The following is a 20,791-nucleotide window of genomic DNA, read 5'->3' on the forward strand; positions in this document are numbered from 1 at the left end:
TTTCATGACCAGGTTTTTAACGAGTCACTACGTAATACAAGATGGATAATGAGGAGAAAGTGTTAAGAGATAATGAATATCCATCCTTCTTACACGTGGAATACACTTGCCCATCAATGGAATGTCATTGTCATCTCTTCCACGATACGTGTCCTAAAATTTCTTACTATAAATACTCTTTTCCCCTCTCTCTTTTGTAAGATTAGAAAATGTAAAACAACATAAAAAATAAAAAAGGCTTATATTTCCTTTTAAGTTTCTTCTCTATACACTAAAAGAATAATACAACAATAATAATAAGAAAGTCACAATCATCAAGCACTCTCTCTCTTGTTTTATTAATTTTACAACAATATATATATAGATTTATTTTACGAGGATCATTTGGCATGAAACCCTAAGATAATGGACTCAGCCAAAACAGAGCAAAAGAAGGCGGCACATGAGGAGCACCTTCCAAGGGAGTTGATTGAAGAGATACTCTCTCGTGTTTCTCCTAAATCTCTTGTCCGCTTGAGAGTTGTTTGCAAACGATGGAATTCTATCATGGATGACAAGAGGTTCATCAACAACCACAAGGAGACGTTTCGATTCATCGTAAGAACCGAATCCAACATCTATTCTGTAAGTATCGATCCTAAGATAGTAGTGCGTGAGTTAACATTGGATATTCCCGGTTTAGAATTTGAGAAACCTAAAGACGTGATTGATAGCGATGAGTTCTTGATCTGTGCCATGGATGAATGAGCCGCAGTTTGGAACCCATGGTTGAAACAAAGTACATGGATTAACAAAGTACATGGGTTTTACTTTCAAGGCATATGTTACAATGGTAGTAATAGAAATGATGCAAGTCTTTACAAGACCGTTTGGCACAATAATACAAAGTGGAAATTGCATAACTCTGCGTCCAAAACGCTGGAAGACGACAAGTTTAATTATGAAATCGGTGTATCATTGAATGGCTCTTTGTTTTGGATTGCTTACCTTGAAAAGACAGATCCCTTGTACTGCCTTGTGAAGGTCAATTTTTCAAAGGAAAGATCATCCAGATTTTGTACACTACCATGTAGGATGAGCCATCCTCGCGATGCGTTTGTCCTTAGGGTCTTTAAGGGAGATAGGTTTTCGGTTTTGAAGCAATGCCATGTAACAAAGAAGATTGAGATTTGGGTGACCAAGAACAAGGTTAATGTTGAGGACGGTAATGATGTGGTTTGGATGAATTTCATGATTTTGTTAATTCCTAACATTCCCCGTTTAGTACAGGCTGAACCCTACTATTATCGGCAGCCAAGTTACTTCATCGACGATAAACGGCTTGTCGTGTGTTCTTGCGATGAAAATGGCCAGGCTTGGATTTATGTTTTGGGGGAAAATAAGTTGATCAGCAAAGTTCAGTTAGATTCTGTGGTTGGATTTTGGCCTTCTCATTGCACTTACTTTCCCAGCTTGGTCCCGGTTCCTCGAGATCAAAAAGATGAAGCAGAATTACAAGTTTAATTTTATTTGACGTGTGTTCTCGGGGTTTTCTTTTGTTGTTGTTGGTTGCAATTAGAGATTTTGCTCATTTTCTTATGGTTTTGTTTCTTCCCCCGATTAAATAACTTTCTTCAGAGTTTTTAGAGCAAGTTAGTTTAAGCGTTTAACAGGCTCAGTTTAACCTGTTGTCTTTTCATATGTTTCAGACAAATAATTTTGGACTCTTGATTATTAGGCCCCACTAACACCACTATAACCAATCTAACTATACAATCAATCAACACTATTAAAACTGAAGTATAATTTTTATTTACCATTAAAAAGTCTTACTAGGTCTATTTCATTAATTACCTAATATGATATAATAATCAATAAGAATATTAATAATAAATTAATTTTATCTATAAGTTTAAATTTTATTTTTAGTTATAACAAAAATCTGTCGAGAAAATATCTAAAACAATCCTACTAAACTTTTTAAATATTTTTATTCAATAATGCATTAATTAATTTCGTAATTAAGTAATATAATATCAGTATAAAATTATATTAATTAAATTTTATTATAAACAAAAAAAATATTTCTGTTTTTATAAATTTATAATTATTTTATATTAAAATAGAAGTATTATATAAACTAAATATGATAAAATTATATTAAATTGGTAAATTTACCTATTTATTTTTTAATTGCTTTCATTTAGATAAATTATTATCTACCACTAAAACATGTTCAAATTTGTTAACCATGTCATATTTTTATTCAAATAAAGTTATTAACATATGTTACCATTTTATTTCTACAGCTATATATTTTCAAAAATCATATATTGAAGAATGTTTTTTATTTGATTATTTCAAATTAATAACAATTTGAAAATGTAATAACAATTAATAAAAAGGTAAAATGTATAAAAATTTCTATATTAATAAAGTAATAAGAAACCTAAACAATAAGATTAAATAATTATACAATACATAACACTAAGATATAAATCAAGTATTTAAACTTTTATGATAATATCAAAGTTAAACATTTATAAAATAAAAAATATATCCGCACGAATATGCAGGTTAAAATCTATTATTTATTATAATTAATACTTACAGAATTGGAGCAAGGTTTTAAGTATATGTTTGATGTAAGAAATGATTTAATACTCACAGAATTCGGAGAAAGGTTTTAAGTATATGTTCGATGCTAAATAATTCGTAGCTTTTGTAGTTAAAAAAAATTTCTAGCTTTCAAATTTGGGGAAAAAATATTTGTTTGAAAATACATTAAATCCCTAGCTTATATATATATATATTTTAAATTCTATTCATTTATTGACTCATTAGAATTAGTAGTAAAGCCAATTTTAGGTATACTCAAATGAAACATTTGAATCGAATACCCCATATTTTAAGAGTCAATTTATTTGAAAATAGGCTTTTAAATATAATTGTTTATGGTGCTTAAAATCTCGACCCTAATTGTTTGACAAAACATTTAAATTGTGTTAAAACTCTGTTATGAAATTCGGTACAAAAAACACCAAAATTAAAAATCAATTTTTTAAAATGCAACCAAAACAATAACTTCTCCAAGATATTAATAAATCTCCAACACTCCTCAAATTGATACATCTCTAACAATCATATTTATTGCACGAACATTCTGTTGAAACCCTAACAAGGAAAATAGACAATGGATTCAACCAAAACAAAACAAAAGAAGAAGAAGGCGCATGAGGAGCAGCTTCCATGGGAGTTGATTGAAGAGATACTCTCTCGTGTCCCTCTTAAATCTCTTGTCCGCTTGAGCGTTGTTTGTAAACGATGGAACGTTATCTTGGATGACAAGAGGTTCATCAACAACCACAAGGAGACGTTTCGATTCATCCTAAAAACCAAAACCAAGATTTACTCGGTAAGCATCGATCCCAAGATAGTGGTTCGTGAGTTACCATGGGATACTCTCGCTTTAGAATATCAAAAAACTACAAAATTGGTTGACTGCGATGAGTTTTTGATATGTAACATGGATCAAGGAGCCGTTGTTTGGAACCCGTGGTTGAAACAAAGTGCATGGATTGGCCATCCTAGCTCTCGCCTCGAAGGCATATTTTAGAGCTCGAAAATGGTGGTTCATGGTGGTTGGAAAAATTGATGATGATGACATTTTTGTAAATAAGAAGAAATTGTTAGGGTGTATTTGGTTTTATGTTAATTTCGAAATTAATAAAAAATTAAATAAAAATGGCAATTTTGTGAATAATTCAAAAACATAGAGATAATATGAAAATTTTATTGATGAATAGTAATGATAAAAAAAAGAAGTTGGTTTTGTATTTAACTAGAAATTGTGGGTTGGTTTTGAAAAACATCCATTATAAAGAGTGGAGAGTCCATGACTTTGCGTTCGGTACGTGGAAAAAAAACTAACGTAAAATCCAATGATAGTAAAAAGAGCGAAAAACCACATCCAACTATACATTCTGAAATTGGTGTATTCTTGAACGGCTCTTTGTTTTGGATTACTTTTCTTCATTCTTTGTACAGCCTTAGTAACTTCAATTTTTCGAAGGACAGATTCTCTAGATTCTGTGATCTACCATGTGGGATGAGCCATCTTCGCGATGCACTTGTCCTGAGGATCTTTAAGGGAGATCGGTTTTCGTTGTTAAAGCAATGCAATGTAACAAAGAAGACTGAGATTTGGGTGACCAAGAACAAGGTTAATGTTGAGGATAGCCGTGATGTGGTTTGGGTGAACTTCATAAGACTGTCAATTCCTAGCTTTCCGAGTTTAGTACCGACCAATCTCTACTCTCAGCAGCCAAGTTACTTCATTGACGATAAAAGGCTTGTCGTGTGTTCTTGTGATGAAACTGGTCAGGCTTGGATTTATGTTTTTGGGGAAAACAGGTTGATCAACAAAGTCCGAATAGATTCAGTGGTTGGACCTTGGCCTTTGCATTGCACTTATTTTCCCAGCTTGGTCCCGGTTCCTCGAGGTCAAATAGATAAAGCAGATTTACAAGTTTAATTTTATTTAAAGTGTGTTATCTTGTTTCTTCTTGTTGCAACTAGAGATTTTACTCATTTTCCTTTTGGTTTTTATTTGGGAGAAATAAATTCTTTTTATATTTTGTTAGAGGAAGTAAGCGTTTGATGGGATCAGTATTACTGTCTAGTAGTTCTGACTTCGGTCTTGAAGTATATTTGTTGCCTTTCACTTTGTGTAGGGTCTATTTTAATATATTTTAAAATTAGTATTACTTCACTTGATGATTAATGCCCCTTCATAAAAATGCAACACTTGACAACCACATTTACACAATCAATACTTTGATAACTGATACATAATATGGAGTAAGTTTTGATGTGCTTACGGTTTATAACGCTTGACAAGAAAAAAGAGCAACAAGAATGAATGCTACATTTTGACTTCTTTGTAGATGCAAAGATCAGATGGACGTCTGCATCAGAACGTAAGTACAACAGCGAATGGAGCAGAGCCTGTAACAGAGAAGTGTACGTGCGGATGAACAAGTCAAGATGAAGATTGTAACTTGAAGAATGAATTGTGGATCAAGGCTAAGTTCGAAGATATCTTGGGGAGCAAGCTTAAAGAGATTCACCTTGGAGAAGGGAGATCTCACGATGGAAGTTTTTTAAAAGACTTTGGAGAGGTTTTAGGGAACTTGCCATATTTGGGTAGATAGGCGTGGATAACCGGCTTGACTGTATTGTATATTTAGTCACACTCGACCTGTGGATTAGGGTTGTCGAGAGAATTGTATTCTTAGCATAAGAGTGGAGTTCGCTAAGGGGTAGAGGTTCTAGAGATCTTGTATTCGATCTTAGGACGTGTGAGGCTAGAGGAGCAAGTCAAGAAGGGTTTTGATGTTGTTCGAGTTTGGTTTAAAGAGATACTTGTAAGTTTGCTTTAAAAGAATACTAGTAATAACACATATCTTTGTAGAGATATTCTCTGGTGCACTATGTGCTTTACTATGTGAGTTAGTTCTTGCATTTACTTTCTTGACCCGCAGTAGCTTTAAATTTAGTTACAAGTTACAACATGCACGCATATTTATATACCAGACGGCAGTTTATCATCAATTTAATACTCTTATGATAGAAATTTCTTTTAAAAAAACTATCCAGCTAGGTCATCTGGCTAGGTATATGAATAATCAAACTGTACTTTAAATTCATATTCCAAATTTCTGTAAAATTTTGTATAAAACCAGAAAAGAAGTCGGATCATGCTTCACCAAACTATAAAAGGCACATGCAATATAGTCTAGAAGTATTGAAAGCATCACATCACCTGAGTTTAAGTTGTGTTTCCTTATCCCTTCTACAACAACTTTTATATATATACAAACACAGCTTATTATTTTTTTGCTCTAAACTTTTTTAGAACATATCATGAACAAAAGAAAAAAGAACCTACACAGTTATTGGTCTTTCCATCCATCAACATTTTTTCTTGTGCCCTCTTTGTGTCCCTCTTCTCCTTGTTCTGTCCCTCCTATTTCAATTTGTTGCAGCCCTTTTGTAACTTCCTACAAGTCTAAATCTAAACAAATATTAGTTTTGAAGTATTGAAAACATTAGAGATCTTATCATTATTAGGGAGACAGTTTTATAACAGTTAACATTAGATTAAAGAGGCTACATGTTAAGAATGTGAAAAATGAGTGAATGCATCACATTCACTTACATATCATCATCATCAGTTTTGATTACTCATTACACTTCTTCAGACAACTTCATTACACTTTTGTTGATGAATCTAAACGATCATTTGCTTCCTCGTCTTGTAATTCTTTAAGTCTTACAATCGCCGCTATGAACTCCTCGTAGTCTACTGTGTCTTTTAAATGCTCATTCATCTAAAAGTATTCACAAGAAGATTCATCCATGTGTAAGAACATCAATGATGCAAACACATAAATATATTCTGATCAGTAAATATATAATGAGACCATAGTGTTTGCTTACTGGCGTTTGCATAAGACCGCTGATGTCAGAGTTGTCAAGATTTGTGTCAAAACTTTCAAGAATGCTTTTGAGTTCTTTATAAGTTACTCTCCTACTCTTCTCGCTGTCTATAGTCTTGAAGGTTTCTCTAAGACTGTGAATCTTTTCTTCGGAAAGCCTTTCCACAATCACCTGCAAGTGAAACAGAAATCAGACATCTAATAATCAAAACCATCCAGAAAAAAAAAATCTTATAATTATACCTGTAAAGCTATTTTCTTGAGCTTGTCTGTTTCTGAAAACTTCTTCAAGCGACTCAACAAAGTTGCGTCAAGCGGTGTGTATCTGGTGCATTTCCTTCATCTCTAATCCATGGATGGCCTGGAAAAAAAGAACCAAGATTAAATTCCATATCTACTTAAACTATGTAGTTTCATGATTCTAATGACTTACTCAACACTTGTTGAGCAGTAAGTCTTTGTTTAGGGTCTCTTTCAAGCATCTTTCTGATCAAATCTTTCGCGCTTTCGGAGACTTGTGGCCAAGGATCTGATGACAAATCGAGCTCACCCTCCAGAACCGGAAATCAATAGCCTTAAGAGGCGAATCCTCTTGATCATCAACAAATAGAAAGTTCTCAGGTTTAAGATCTCTATGCATCACACCTAAAGAATGACAAGTCTGGACTACACCAAGTATGACCTTAGCCAGATGAGCAGCTTTTCTCTGAGAGTAATGCCCTCTCTCCACTATCCTATCAAACAGCTCACCTCCTCTTAAAAGCTCCATCACCATGTGAAAAGCCTTACAGCCACCGCGTCTTCATATAAGCTCCTTTGATGGAGATCACATTAGGCTGACCTAACAGATGTTTCATTATCTCAATCTCTCTTCTCACGTCCTCCACGTCTTCTTCGTTCTCCAACTTCCTTAAATTATGTTTTGAGTTAGGTTTTTCTTAAATTATGTTTTGACTTCTTGACACGAAATAGCTTTGATGTAAGGCAGTGTATTAATCATATATATGTGCGATGTAAGTTATTTTGCATTAAACAAACAATTCAGCTAGCTCAGTTTGGCAGGGAATTATTAAACTGTAACTTCAAGTTCATAGTTTAGCTATCAGTAAGAGTTGCTAACCAGAAAAGATGTCGGATTATGCTTCACGGAACAATCATAGCCACACACATTATCAAAGGGAAAAAATCTAAAATAATTCTCAGTTTTCAAATTTTGGCAAAAAAAATATTTGTTTGAAAATACATTAAATCCCCTAACTTTCATTTTTAATTCCATACATTTATTGACTCAACCAAATTAGTAGCAAAGTCGATTTTTTAGGTATAGTCAAATCAAATATTAGCAGTAAGTTCTCAAAATTTTAAGGGTTAATTTATATAAAAAATAAACTTTTAAATATAATACTTCCTCCGTTCCTAAAAGATTCATATTCTAGAGAAAATTTTTGTTTCAAAAAGATACATATTTTATATTTTTAATGTAATTTTTGTCAAGAACATTAATTGTTTTTCTGAAAATCTTATTGGTTTAAAAATATAGAAAATATAAAATTACAAAAAACTATTCATTTATAGTAGATTTTAATAAATCGTTTATGGTGCTTAAAATCTCAACCCTAATTGTTTGAAAAAATATTTAAATTGTGTTAAAGACTCTTATGAAATTCGGTACATGAAAACACCAAAATTAAAAATCAATTTTTAAATTGCAACAAAACAATAACTTTTTTTCCAAGATATTAATAGATCTCCAACACTCTTCAAATAGATGTGAATATCTCTAACAATCATATATATTCCACGAACATTCTGTTGTAACCCTAATAAGGAGAATGGATTTAACCAAAACAAAACAAAAGAAGAAGGCGGCTCATGAGGAGCAGCTTCCATGGGAGTTGCTTGAAGAGATACTCTCTCGTGTCCCTCTAAAATCTCTTGTCCGCTTGAGAGTTGTTTGCAAACGGTGGAACGTTATCTTGGATGACAAGAGGTTCATCAACAACCACAAGGAAACGTTTCGCTTCATCCTAAAAACCAAATCCAAGATTTACTCGGTAAGCATCGATCCCAAGATAGTGGTGCGTGAGTTGCCATGTGATATTCCCGATTTAGAATGTCAAATACCTACAACATTGGTTGATTGCGACGAGTTCTTGATATGTAACATGGATGATGGAGCCGCAGTTTGGAACCCGTGGTTGAAACAAAGTACATGGATTCGCCAGCCTAGGTTTAGCTTAGAAGGCATATGTTATAATGGTAGTAATAGGACAAGTGATCAGGTAAGTCTTTACAAGACCATTTGGGCCAATTGTACCGAGTGGAGAATCCATGACTTTGCGTTCGGTACGTGGAAACGCTCCAATTTTAACTCCGGTGATAGTAATCAGAGAGAGAAAGGACGTAGAAAAAATTTACATTCTGATATGAGTGTATCATTGAACGGCTCTTTGTTTTGGATTGCTTATGTTGACGAGACAGATCCCTTGTACCTTTTAGGTAGATTCAATTTTTCAAAGGAAAGATTCTACACATTTTGTTATCTACGATGTGGTATGAGCCATTCTCGCGATGCGCTTGTCCTTAGGGTCTTTAAGGGAGATCGGTTTTCGGTTTTGAAGCAATGTTATGTAACAAAGAAGGTTGAGATTTGGGTGACCAAGAACAAGGTTAACGTTGAGGATGGTAGTGATGTGGTTTGGGTGAGTTTCATGACTTTTTCAATCCCTCACTTTCCGAGTTTAGTACAGGCTGAACCCTACTCTGATCAGCAGCCAAGTTACTACATCGACGATAAAAGGCTTGTCATGTGTTCTTGCGATGAAAATGGCCAGGCTTGGATTTATGTTTTGGGGGAAAACAAGTTGATCAGCAAGGTTCACTTAGATTCTGTGGTTGATCCCTGGCCTTCTCATTGCACTTACTTTCCCAGCTTGGTCCCGGTTCCTCGAGAAAAAGATGAAGCAGAATTACAAGTTTAATTTTTTTAACGTGTTTTCCTGTTTCTTTTTTTTTTTGTTGCAACTAGAGATTTTGCTCATTTTCCTTTGGGTTTTGCTTCTCTTTTGTTTTGAGAAATAAATTCTTATAGGTCTTCTTAGATGAAGCTAGTTCAAGCATTTGATGCGGATCAGTTTTATTGATCTAGTAGTTCTGGCTTCGGTCCGGAAGTATATTTGTTGGCTTTCACTTTGTGCATGGTCTAGTAATATAATTCAAAATTAGTAGTACTTTACTTGATGATTAGGCTCCCTTGATAAATATGCCACATTTGATAACCAAATTAACACAGTCAATATTTTCATAACTGATAATTCCATAATGGAGCAAGTTTTTAAGTTTTTGAGGTTTATACAGGTTGACTAGAAAATAGAGCAACAAGAATGTGAGTTTAGATTTTATTACATTTTGACTTCTTGATCCGCAGTAACTTTGATTTTTTTAGTTACAAGTCACAGCATGCACGCATATTTTATCAGACAGCATACTCTTATGTAAGAATTTTCTTCTGAAACAAACTACCCAGCTAGGTATATGAATAATCAAACTGTACTTTAAATTCATATATCAACTTTCAGTAAAATTTTGTGTAAAACAAGAAAAGAAGTCGGATCATGCTTCACTAAACTATCAAATAGCAGCAGAAAGAGTGACATTATCAACATATAGATGTTTTGAGATGACATCTTTAAAGTAAAGGCTACACTCAAGGCACAGGCAATATAGTCTAAGAAGTATTGAAAGCATCAACATCACCTGAGTTTAAGTTGTGTCTCCTTATCTCTTCTACAACAACTTTTATATATATACAAACACATCTTTTATTTTTTGCTCTAAACTTTTTGAAAACATATAATAAACAAAAGAAAAAAGAACCTACAAAGTTATTTGCCTTTCCATCCATCAACTTTCTTTCTTGTGGCCTCTTTGTGTCCCTCTTCTCCTTGTCCTGCCCCTCCTGTTTCAATTTGTTGCAGCCCTTTTGTAACTTCCTACAAGTCTAAATCTAAACAGTTGTTAGTTTTGAAGTATTTAAAACGCTAGAGATCTTATCATTAGAGAAACAGTTATATAACAGTGCTAACATTAGATTAAAGAGGCTACAAGTTAAGAATGTGAAAATGAGTGAATGCACAACATTTTACTTACATTCATCATCATCAGTGTTTGATTACTCATTACACTTCTTCAGACAACTTCATAACACTTTTGTTGACGAATCTAAACGATCATTTGCTTCCTCGTCTTTTAATTCTTTAAGTCTTACAACCGCCGCTATGAATTCCTCGTAGTCTACAGTGTCTTCCAAATGCTCATTCATCTAAAAGTGATCACAAGAAGATTCATCCATGTCTAAGAACAACATCTATGATGCAACTCATAAATATATTCTGATCAGTAAAATATATGTAATGAGACAATATTGTTTTGCTTACTGGCGTTTGCATAAGACCACTGATGTCAGAGTTGTCAAGATTTGTGTTGAATCTTTCAAGAACGTTTTTGAGTTCTTTATAAGTTACTCTCCCGCTCTTCTCACTGTCTATAGTCTTGAAGGTTGCTCTAAGACTGTGAATCTCTTCTTCAGAAAGCCTTTCCACAATCACCTGCAAGTGAAACACAAATCAGACATCTAATAATCAAAACCATCCAAAAATAAAAACAAAATCTTTTAATTACACCTTTAAAGCTATCTTCTTGAGCTTGTCTGTTTCTGAAAACTTCCTCAAGCGATTCAACACAGTTGCGTCAAGCGGTGTATCTGGTGCATTTCCTTCATCTCTAATCCATGGGTGGCCTGGAAAAAAAAGAACCAAGATTAAGTTTCATATCTACTTAAGCTTTGTAGTTTCATGATTCTAATGACTTACTCAACACTTGTTGAGCAGTGAGTCTTTTTTTAGGGTCTCTTTCAAGCATCTTTCTGATCAAATCTTTCGCGCTTTCAGAGACTTGTGGCCAAGGATCTGATGACAAATCAAGCTCACCCTCCAGAACCTCATTGAAGATTTCTTCTTCCGTTTCTGTTTAGTTTAATATCACATATAAGAACACCTCCAAAAAATAAAAAAGTTTGTGGTTAGAGTAACACTCTTACCTCCCCAAAAAGGAGCTGAGCCAGAGAGTAGCACATAAATCATCACACCGGCGCTCCAAATATCTGCTTCAGGACCATAGTCCTTGTTCAGAATTTCAGGTGCAATGTAGTATGGACTCCCAACCACATCAGAGAAGTTTTCTCCTTCAGACAACAACATACATCTCATGAAAACAGAGCAGAACAGAGTAAAACAGAGCAAAACAGAACAAAGATGTTTTGTAAGGAACACATACCAGGCTTGACGAACATAGATAACCCGAAGTCAATAGCCTTAAGAGGCGAATCCTCTTGATCATCGACGAACAGAAAGTTCTCAGGTTTAAGATCTCTATGCATCACACCTAAAGAATGACAAGTCTGGACCACACCAAGTATGACCTTAGCCAGATGAGCAGCTTTTCTCTCGGAGTAATGCCCTCTCTCTACTATCCTATCAAACAGCTCACCTCCTCTGCACAGCTCCATCACCATGTGAACAGCCACCGCGTCTTCATAAGCTCCTTTGATGGAGATCACGTTAGGCTGACCTAACAAATGTTTCATTATCTCAATCTCTCTTCTCACGTCCTCCACGTCTTCTTCGTTCTCCAGCTTCCTCTTTGGTATCGACTTGCACGCGTACTCCTTCCCCGTTCCTTTCTCTGTACACACAAACGTCGTCCCGAACTGCCCGTGACCTAACTTGCTCCCCAAGTTATAGTATTCCTTCAAATGCCCTGTCTTTGTCTTCAGCACCGACTCTGCTTGCAACCCTGCGCTCATAAGTCTCTTCACGTTGTGAGGTTTTCTCTTGCTGTTCCCACACGCTATCCTCGCCGCTCGCTTCTTCCTCTCTTCCTCTTCTTCACTCGTGCTTCCTTCTTGTTCCTGATGAGAATCACTTTCTTCAAGTGACTTGGGGTCTTCTCCACTAGTCTCAAGCTTGGGTTTATCATCATCTTTGTGCATCAGCATCTGTTGAGGAGGCTTGTCTGGGAGCTGCGGCTTCACTGGATGATCCATGATGAGATCTGTGGGACGAACCCATGTGTTTGATTTCGTATCCACACAATTGTTGACCATATGAATACATACATTCCCCATCTTCTACAAAACCTAAGGAAACGCAAAAAAAAAGATAAGAGTCGTTTCCTTCCGTTTCACGCAAGAGAAAATAACCCTAATCTGATCCTGTATACAGACACAGATCTCCCCTGTCTAAAACACCACCATAACCACTTCCTTGAACAATCATACAGACAAATCTCCCAGAGATCTAGATTCTCACAAATGCAGTAACGTTGAAGAAAATGAGGGTTGATGATGAGAAGGGGAAGACGATTGAGAAAAATGGAATTGGGGCTCACGTCGTGACTGAATTTTTATTAGGGTTTTTGGCTTCTTCTTTTTTTTCTTGCCTCGATTAAATTATTCTCTTTCTTAACAAACATCTAATGACATACGACTCTGAGAGGTTGTGTGTCTAACTGTTGCAGCATTCATCGGTTTAACCAGTTCGGTCCTTTCGATTTCTGAAATTATTTATTTTTTTTGTTTTTTTCTATATTACTTCATGCCACAAAATGGTAACAAATCTTTCAAGAAACGTAAGGTTAGATATCGAATCTTTAATTCCACTTCATTACCATTACTTTTGACTTAATTTATTTATTACCATTTAATGAAAACTATGAAATATATATGGCTAAGACAAGTAATATATAAACTTTCAGACATAACTTATTGTAATAATATGTTCTTGGTTGGTACTTTGGTAAGATTAAGGAGGTGTTATTAGTTTATATATTTTGATTGATTTATAAATCTATATAGTATTTATAAATCCAAGTAAAATATATAAATCTGAAGGTTTTCCTTCGGATTTGAGTCTTTATATTTTTAACAGAAAAATCCAAGCAAATCCATTCAAATCTATTATAAAATCAAATATATTAGTAAATCCGTACGATTGAATAACACTTGATTTGATATAGAATTTATGAATCATTAAACCAATAACACATGATTTTAATACATATTTTAACCAATAACACTAGATTTAGTTCGGATTTTCAAATCCATAAAAATACAACAACCAATAACCCCTACTAAAATAGACGAACATATTAAAACATAGTATTAATGATATAGAATTAGAGATGAGCACTAAGCAAAAAACGTGGATGCCGCTAACATTAGACGTTTCTCTACTAAAGTCACATTACATAATTAATAATTTTTTTATATGGCAAAGAAAGAACAAGGAGATGATGAAGGAGAGACTATTTCTCAAACGTCCTTGGCCAAGCCCAAGAGATCAATATCTCCCGAGGAGAATGGCTGTCTCGTGGCCGTGACGTTTTCTTCGTTGCTGCGATGCTCCTCTATCTTCGGATGGTCTTCGATGGGTATCCCTCTCTCGGTGGTTGAGTGATGGTCTCGGTCTCCCATGATATCAAACAAGCTGCTTCTCATCTCTTCCGCTGCCTCGAAGAAACCTTTAATTCCGGTAAAGAAGTGCCGTTCGATGTCGTCTAGATCGCTGCGGAGTCCTGGAAAGTTTAGGGGATTCTCCTCGAACTGGTTTGGGAGAGAAGATCCACGTACCATCTGGTCTGTGAGATCTTCTTCTGTGTGCTCTGTGGTGGACTGAACAACTTCAGAGGGCCTGAACCAAATACAGAACATAGGGAGAATCGGTTTAGTGATCATATAGGACATAACAAAAGCAGAAAAATTTAAAGACAAACCATTACATTACTAATATACACTCTCCTTTAGCAAACTTAAATCTATTTGGATATTCAGACAAAACACAAGGGCAAACCAATAAGTCCAATTGTAATATTCCGACATAGAGACTACGATTTCGCAAGTTCGTGATTCCGACATCTAATGCCTGATTAAAAGTAAGGCCGTGTTCATGAGAAACCACTTACTTTCCGAAGCAGTGGCGGAGGATCTCCTCGGTTTTGTCGCACTTCCTCACGAACTTACCAGGCTCGACCTCCTCCGTCTTGCACCTCGATCTAACCACCGTGGAGGTGGAGCAATTAACGTCGGCGGCGGGATCTCCGGGTGATTGATGATTGGAGACATCGTTACCACCGGCGTTAGAAGAGGATGAATCGTCGTCTCTCCAGACCCAACCCATACCTAATTATCGATTCGATATTTGTTTCTGGATTCTTCCTCTCATTACAGCGCCTCCGGTGTGTTTTTTTATTTATTTATAATCACGACCTTGTTGTGTTCGTCAAACCGACTTACCCAACCAGACACGTAGAAGTTTTTCTAATTACACACGATTTACCACATTTTAACAATTTTTGTATTTATAAATTGTTTGGATCCAAAATAATAGCATAGTAAGATTTTGTACTTAATTTTTGATTTATTGATTTAGTATGTCACATTTATTAAGAATAATTTATATGAAAAATAATTATTAGATAAATAACAAATCAAATTGAGAAGAACCAAATATTTATAGAATAATCAAATACTAATATCTAAAAACCAAAATCAAATATTGCCATAAAAACTAATATCCAAAAAAATATTTTCATGTATTATATATGTAACACATTGTAATTCAATTTTATTTAACAAAATTACAGAAATTTTATGCATTTTTACCATATTTTTAAAATTATAGTTTTTAATTATGTTGATATAAAATGTAATTATTCATTGTCTGGAAGTAATGCACTTTGAAAATACAGATATTGATTTTTTTTTTTGTAATACTGGAATTGCATAAATTTTATTCATTCTTATCGTATTTATAAAATATAATTAAATTTTATTTTGTTTTTTGAAAGTTTAATTAGTTATCTATTTTTCTATCAATATAAAATTAAATGTAATTATTTGACCCAAAAAAAAGTAATTATACATGTAGCTCGCAGTTTTTTTTATATACACTAAAGTTTACACCAAAAGTAATATCATATATTATTTATGCTTCTAGTTTTAAATTTTTGTATCTTTTATTATTTGTAATTGATAAATAATTATTTTGTTACATTTATATTATTATTTATATTTTTATTATTTGTACGTGATAAATGATAATATTCACTTAGTGATTTATTTTGAAAAAAAAAAATTAGTTTTTTAATTATGTAAAAGTAAATTAAAAATACAAATAATACAATACATTAATGTTTAATTACAAATTTGACAGTAATTAACTATATTATTAAATGAAACATGATAAAATATACATTTTAAAGATTTGGTGTGATGAATAGTGTTACACAAAATTTAGCGTAAATTATTCACATTACACCAAATTTGGTGGGATTATGTCAATTTCGGTGTCTTTGTTGGAGATGACATTATTGTATGTTCTCTTTATTCAAGTTCTCCATATAAATGTTCAAGTTCTCTTTATTCAAGTTCTCTTTATTCAAGTTTTCCGCATCCTTATTGTATGTTCTCTATGTTCAAGTTCTCCGTATAAATGTTTTTTTTCCACATCCTTTCAGTATACTATATGTTAAAGTTCTCTATATGATACTGAATTGTAAAAGCATTAGTCATCTGATAGGAACATCGAGAGTCAAGATCTAAAACATGAAGAGCTGTTGTTGTTTTCCTTTTCCGCGTAAATCCAATCTTGATACACACATAAATAACCATGAAGATTGATCCACTTTTCATTCGAGCAGGGCAAATGCACCATTTTGTCAACATCCATTTTTAAAGATCAAGTGGTTGTCGAGTTTTAGTCGTTCTGAAAAGGCAGAACAAAGGTGCTTGTTGATTGTATTAAACTTAGGAGTAAAAATTGGAAGATGTAAGAACATTAGGGTGTAAAAGGAAGATTTAATATTCTTCCTACTTCCTGGACCGAGAGCCAAACCGGATTCATTTATCGAATATAAAACTGAAATTTGAAACCTTAGACATGAAATTTTAATGCCAAATAAATATAATAAAACCAAACGAACCATAATATATTAAAATTGTAAATTAAATTAAATATATACAAAACTATGTTGAGATTAAAATAAATTACTTATATTTTATTCACTTCCTAACAATAATTAAAATAAAATTCAAACCAAACCGAAAATTTTGAAACCAAATCAATCAAACAATATAATCCTAATTCGGGTCTACTTTTCAAAATTCAGAAAACTCAAAACCAGTATAAATTTCTAACCAAACCGAACCAATTAGAAGAAAAAGACTGATGGCACCTTCCAATGACGTGTTTCAGTTAAAACAGTGTGCGTTTTGTTTGGCGGTTGTTCTCCAACTTCCTCGTCTTCTTACAACATATTGTACTGCCTTTTATCTTTTTCTATTTTTCTCGTCTCTGTAACTCTGTCTAATTTCTATTTATTTTAATTTTTAATAAGTTTATTTTAAAATTTTCTGAATTAATCATTCATCTGAGAAGGTGAACCCCGCATCTCAATTAGAGCTAGCTCTAAAATTTATGGGATCTGAAACAATTAGGGTATAAAAGATAGATAATCAATAAATATACATGATTTGGATAGTTTAGAACTCGAATAATGTATACTCATATGTTTTTGAGTTCTCACATATACTAGTTCAAATTTTTTGGTTCGACTATTATGAAAATATCTTAAATTTTAATTATATATATACTTTCATGATTAACTATTTTCCATAATAATAGTCAATCAAAATTTGGTAAACATAAATAATTTCATCGAAGTTCCTTTTTTTTTGAAACACAGAAGTTCGATGAAATTAATTATTTTTATTAATTTTTGACTGACTATTATTATGGAAAATAGTTAATCATAATTAATTCATCGAAGTTCACAATTTAGAATCATTACCTAATAAAAAATGTATTCAAAGTAAACGTTTTGAATAATTTATTTCTAAAACATAAATCATTTTGAACCGGATGTAATATATATTAAACATTAAAATTTTGTGAACCAAAACAGATTTTTCATCTGGTTGTTCATAAGATTTTTCATCTGGTTGTTCATAAGAACTGGCATTAGGTGAACTTATCTCTTTTCAAAGTCATTTTGTAAGCACTAATAATTAAATGGTTAATTTAGTTTAATTTCTCTTGTTGGTTTTAAATTTTTTTGATATTATTTATAGCTTTTTTTATGTATTATTGTGATACTTCTTCTAATCATTTTATTTTTATTTTTATTGTAACTGCCCTTTCAATTTCTTTTATGCCTCAATTGAGGAAAAAAAATATTGAGTTGTCATTGTGATTGGTATGTAATCTTCGGTTTTTGTTTTCCTTATCTATATAATGAATACTAAGCCTATGTGTCTCATTATTCCCTGATATATTATTTGGGGAATTGGATATTGGGCTAGGGTTCTTTGATCCTTTGGTTGCTAACATCTTTGTATTTCTCAGTTCTTATAGGGGTCATCTGGTTTTGTGGAGTGAATTGATTTATTTCAATTCAATGGTTCTTGCAGCAGAATCTCGGATCAAAGAGGTATCTTCTTCGCTTTAAAAGCGATTTATCGATTAATCGTGTGTTATCGATTTGATTTATTGCTTATCGCTACAGATCTTACTCTATATCACATACTTGATTTAACAATATTGAGAATGTAGATTAGGCCTTAAATGGCACTCTATTGCTTAAGTTGATTTACCAATGTTAATCGTGATTCCTAATTTTTGTTCGGATTCGCGATGATATTTATAGTTTATTCTGAGTCCGATTTTTTCTGCGGCTCGCGATGATGATGAGTTATATAATCTAACATGAACCTGATTTTTGTTCCGACTGAAAATGACTTTAATAGTTTATCCCGAGTCCTAATTTTGTTGGGACTCGGAATGGGATTTTTATAATTTTATCCGTGACAAGTTTTGTTGGGAAAGAGTATGGTTTGTATATTTCACCATGAGTCCTAATTTTTAGTTCATTTATATTTTCATAAATCAATAGGTGACCTGGATTTTCTCATGAATAAAGTTTTCCTTTTAATGTTTTTCAGGGAAAGGAGGACACTAATATAGGACCTCCTAATAGTCCCCGTCATCCAGAGGTAAGACCAAACTTTTCTACTTGCTATCTGATGTTACTCCAAAACGGCTTATAAAATCACATTTTTCATTACATATGTAGGTTTTTGCTAGATGGGATCCAGCTAAAGCGCGGAGGCCAGACATTGCTGAAGCGCCAGTATTCTACCCTTCATTAGAGGTAAATGCTTGTCCTCCATCTTGTATTCAGAGGTTTTGATCGTAAGTTTTCTTCTTCCTCAATCCTCATTTTTTATTGTACCGTTTGGGTGTTTAGGAGTTTGAAGATACAGTTGCTTACATAGAAAAAATACGTCCCTCAGCTGAACCATATGGTATTTGCCGTATCGTACCACCCTTGAAATGGTCTCCTCCTTTTCGGCTTAGAGAGAAAAGTATATGGGAGGGTATAAAGTTCCACACCCGGGTTCAGAACGTGGAGCTGCTTCAGAACAGAGGGCCTGTGAAGAAGAAGAAGAAGAAACCTAAGGTAAGAAAACGGAAACGAAGTTCCTCCTCCAAGAGACGTCCTAGCTCCGTTCCCGCTTCGGTTTCGTCTCCCGAGGAAGAAGAGGTATTTGGTTTCAACTCTGGCCCAGACTTCACTCTTGAGGAGTTTGAGAAGTACGCTCGGTATTTCAAGGAATCCTATTTCGAAAGTAAAGAAGGTAACGCTCCGTCGGTTGAAGAGACTGAAGGAGAGTACTGGAGGATTGTAGAGCAAGCAACCGATGACGTCGAGGTATATTATGGAGCTGACTTAGAGAACAAGGTTCTTGGAAGCGGATTCGAGAGAGGAGAAACTTCTGGTTGGAACCTTAACAACTTGCCTCGTCTCTCGGGCTCTTTACTGTCATTCGAGCGTGGAGATATCTCGGGCGTTCTCGTGCCATGGGTCTATGTTGGGATGTGTTTTTCAACCTTTTGCTGGGTAAATTAAAAAAAAAATACTTAACAATTAATTTTTTTTTTTTTTTTACTAGTTTAACCTAATAGGGTTGATGTGACAGCATGTGGAGGACCATCACTTATACTCAATAAACTATAATCACTTTGGTGAGCCAAAAGTGTGGTACGGAGTTCCTGGAACCCATGCAACCGCACTAGAGAAGGCCATGAGGAAACATTTACCAGATCTTTTCGAGGAAACACCTGATCTACTCCATGGACTCGTCACTCAGTTCTCACCATCCATTTTGAAAGACGAGGGAGTCCCGGTTTATCGTGCGGTTCAGCGTGCAGGGGAGTATGTTCTCACATTCCCTAGGGCGTATCACGCCGGTTTCAACTCCGGTTTCAACTGTGCAGAAGCTGTGAACGTCGCTACGGTTGACTGGTTATCTCATGGACAAAATGCTGTGGAGTTATTAAGTGAAGAGAATAAGAAAACGTCCGTGTCTCATGACAAGCTTCTCCTTGGAGCAGCTTACGAAGCTGTTAGGTCCTTGTCAGGTGATGGGGGAGAGAGTGGGAAGAGCTTAGCATGGAGAAGCTTCTGCGGGAAGAACCTGGCTCTTACTAAGGCAGTGGAGACTCGGTTACGTATGGAAGAAGGAAGGATTAAGGCTCTTGGAAGCGGTTTCAATTTGATAAAGATGGAGAAGGACTTTGATTCGAACTGCGAGAGGGAATGCGTTAAGTGCTGTTATGACTTGCATCTCACGGCATCTGGCTGCAACAAATGCTCTCCTGGAGAGTATGCTTGCACTAAGCACGCTAACGAGCTTTGTTCATGCGAAGGGAATGATCGGTTTGTACTTCTTCGTTACACCGTAGATGAGTTGAGATCGTTGGTTAGAGCGTTGGAAGGCGAAGCAGAGGATCTAAAAACTTGGGCTTCAAAGGTTAAAGAAGGTGATATTTCTTATTTAACTAATGATCTTATATGATATTTCTTATTTAACTAATGATATTTATTAACAGGCTATGGAGGCTCTTGATCTGGACCATGGTCTAGTCGAGTACTGGAACCATAATTAGAAACTGAGAGGTTCGTTGGAAGAGAAAGATTGCCTCATGTCAAACACTTCCCTGAACTTAACCAGAGAAAGACATTTTGGGGACATTTTGGTTTTTGGCATTTAGTTTTTGGTTTTTGATTACCAGTAGATTTTAGCTAAAAACTTGAATGTTGCTTTTAGATTTTGGTTTTCATTTCCAGAGTAAAATAAAATACTAATATACAAAATTTATTATGAAAACAAATAGTATTATTAGCAAAAATAATAA

General features: G+C 34.3%; 4 protein-coding genes and 3 pseudogenes across 5 annotated transcripts; 4 read left to right on the forward strand and 3 right to left on the reverse strand.

The window, feature by feature from the left end:
- Positions 1–193: 193 nt before the first annotated feature.
- On the forward strand, positions 194–1,707 carry LOC106395557 (annotated as a pseudogene).
- A 1,450-nt stretch (positions 1,708–3,157) lies between these two features.
- On the forward strand, positions 3,158–6,024 carry LOC106355491 (annotated as a pseudogene).
- Positions 6,025–6,056: 32 nt separating this feature from the next.
- LOC106394053 lies at positions 6,057–7,571 on the reverse strand (annotated as a pseudogene).
- Positions 7,572–8,015: 444 nt separating this feature from the next.
- Positions 8,016–10,107, forward strand: LOC106395395 (F-box protein At2g14710-like). The gene has a single exon (XM_013835863.3). It carries the CDS (start codon positions 8,312–8,314, stop codon positions 9,458–9,460), a length of 1,149 nt encoding a protein of 382 aa, XP_013691317.1. The 5' UTR covers positions 8,016–8,311; the 3' UTR covers positions 9,461–10,107.
- On the reverse strand, positions 10,100–13,405 carry LOC106395394 (calcium-dependent protein kinase 25). Of its 2 annotated transcripts, none has more exons than XM_013835862.3 (7): positions 11,814–13,405; positions 11,578–11,721; positions 11,351–11,503; positions 11,162–11,277; positions 10,916–11,086; positions 10,629–10,800; positions 10,100–10,479 (listed from the first exon to the last, which is right to left on the reverse strand). In XM_013835862.3, exons 1-6 carry the CDS (start codon positions 12,661–12,663, stop codon positions 10,678–10,680), a joined length of 1,557 nt encoding a protein of 518 aa, XP_013691316.1. In that variant the 5' UTR covers positions 12,664–13,405; the 3' UTR covers positions 10,100–10,479; positions 10,629–10,677. The 2 variants fall into 2 exon arrangements, with proteins under 2 accessions (XP_013691316.1, XP_022557147.1); XM_022701426.2 differs by having other exon boundaries at positions 10,100–10,485.
- A 138-nt stretch (positions 13,406–13,543) lies between these two features.
- Positions 13,544–14,803, reverse strand: LOC106391429 (fra a 1-associated protein-like). The gene is made up of 2 exons (XM_048755040.1): positions 14,499–14,803; positions 13,544–14,227 (listed from the first exon to the last, which is right to left on the reverse strand). Exons 1-2 carry the CDS (start codon positions 14,711–14,713, stop codon positions 13,849–13,851), a joined length of 594 nt encoding a protein of 197 aa, XP_048610997.1. The 5' UTR covers positions 14,714–14,803; the 3' UTR covers positions 13,544–13,848.
- A 3,187-nt stretch (positions 14,804–17,990) lies between these two features.
- Positions 17,991–20,603, forward strand: LOC106355471 (lysine-specific demethylase JMJ18-like). Its single transcript, XM_048756071.1, has 5 exons — positions 17,991–18,023; positions 18,535–18,585; positions 18,666–18,743; positions 18,840–19,493; positions 19,573–20,603. The coding sequence occupies exons 1-5, from the start codon at positions 17,991–17,993 to the stop codon at positions 20,449–20,451; spliced, it is 1,695 nt and encodes a 564-aa protein (XP_048612028.1). The 3' UTR covers positions 20,452–20,603.
- Positions 20,604–20,791: the final 188 nt, after the last annotated feature.

Source organism: Brassica napus, chromosome C4 (assembly GCF_020379485.1).
Source record: "Brassica napus cultivar Da-Ae chromosome C4, Da-Ae, whole genome shotgun sequence".
NCBI lineage: Eukaryota > Viridiplantae > Streptophyta > Magnoliopsida > Brassicales > Brassicaceae > Brassica > Brassica napus.

What these genes read in the sequence shown, in the direction of transcription:
- LOC106395395 (XM_013835863.3), top strand. Translation starts at nt 8,312, where the DNA reads ATGGATTTAACCAAAACAAAACAAAAGAAGAAGGCGGCTCATGAGGAG.
- LOC106395394 (XM_013835862.3), bottom strand. Translation starts at nt 12,663, where the DNA reads ATGGGGAATGTATGTATTCATATGGTCAACAATTGTGTGGATACGAAA. An exon ending in CACTGCTCAACAAGTGTTGA is followed by an intron (nt 11,278 to 11,350) that starts GTAAGTCATTAG and finishes TTTTTTTTCCAG; the next exon opens with GCCACCCATGGATTAGAGAT. An exon ending in TCAAGAAGATAGCTTTAAAG is followed by an intron (nt 11,087 to 11,161) that starts GTGTAATTAAAA and finishes TTTCACTTGCAG; the next exon opens with GTGATTGTGGAAAGGCTTTC.
- LOC106391429 (XM_048755040.1), bottom strand. Translation starts at nt 14,713, where the DNA reads ATGGGTTGGGTCTGGAGAGACGACGATTCATCCTCTTCTAACGCCGGT. An exon ending in CTCCGCCACTGCTTCGGAAA is followed by an intron (nt 14,228 to 14,498) that starts GTAAGTGGTTTC and finishes TATTTGGTTCAG; the next exon opens with GCCCTCTGAAGTTGTTCAGT.
- LOC106355471 (XM_048756071.1), top strand. Translation starts at nt 17,991, where the DNA reads ATGGTTCTTGCAGCAGAATCTCGGATCAAAGAG. An exon ending in TATTCTACCCTTCATTAGAG is followed by an intron (nt 18,744 to 18,839) that starts GTAAATGCTTGT and finishes TTGGGTGTTTAG; the next exon opens with GAGTTTGAAGATACAGTTGC. An exon ending in GTTTTTCAACCTTTTGCTGG is followed by an intron (nt 19,494 to 19,572) that starts GTAAATTAAAAA and finishes TTGATGTGACAG; the next exon opens with CATGTGGAGGACCATCACTT.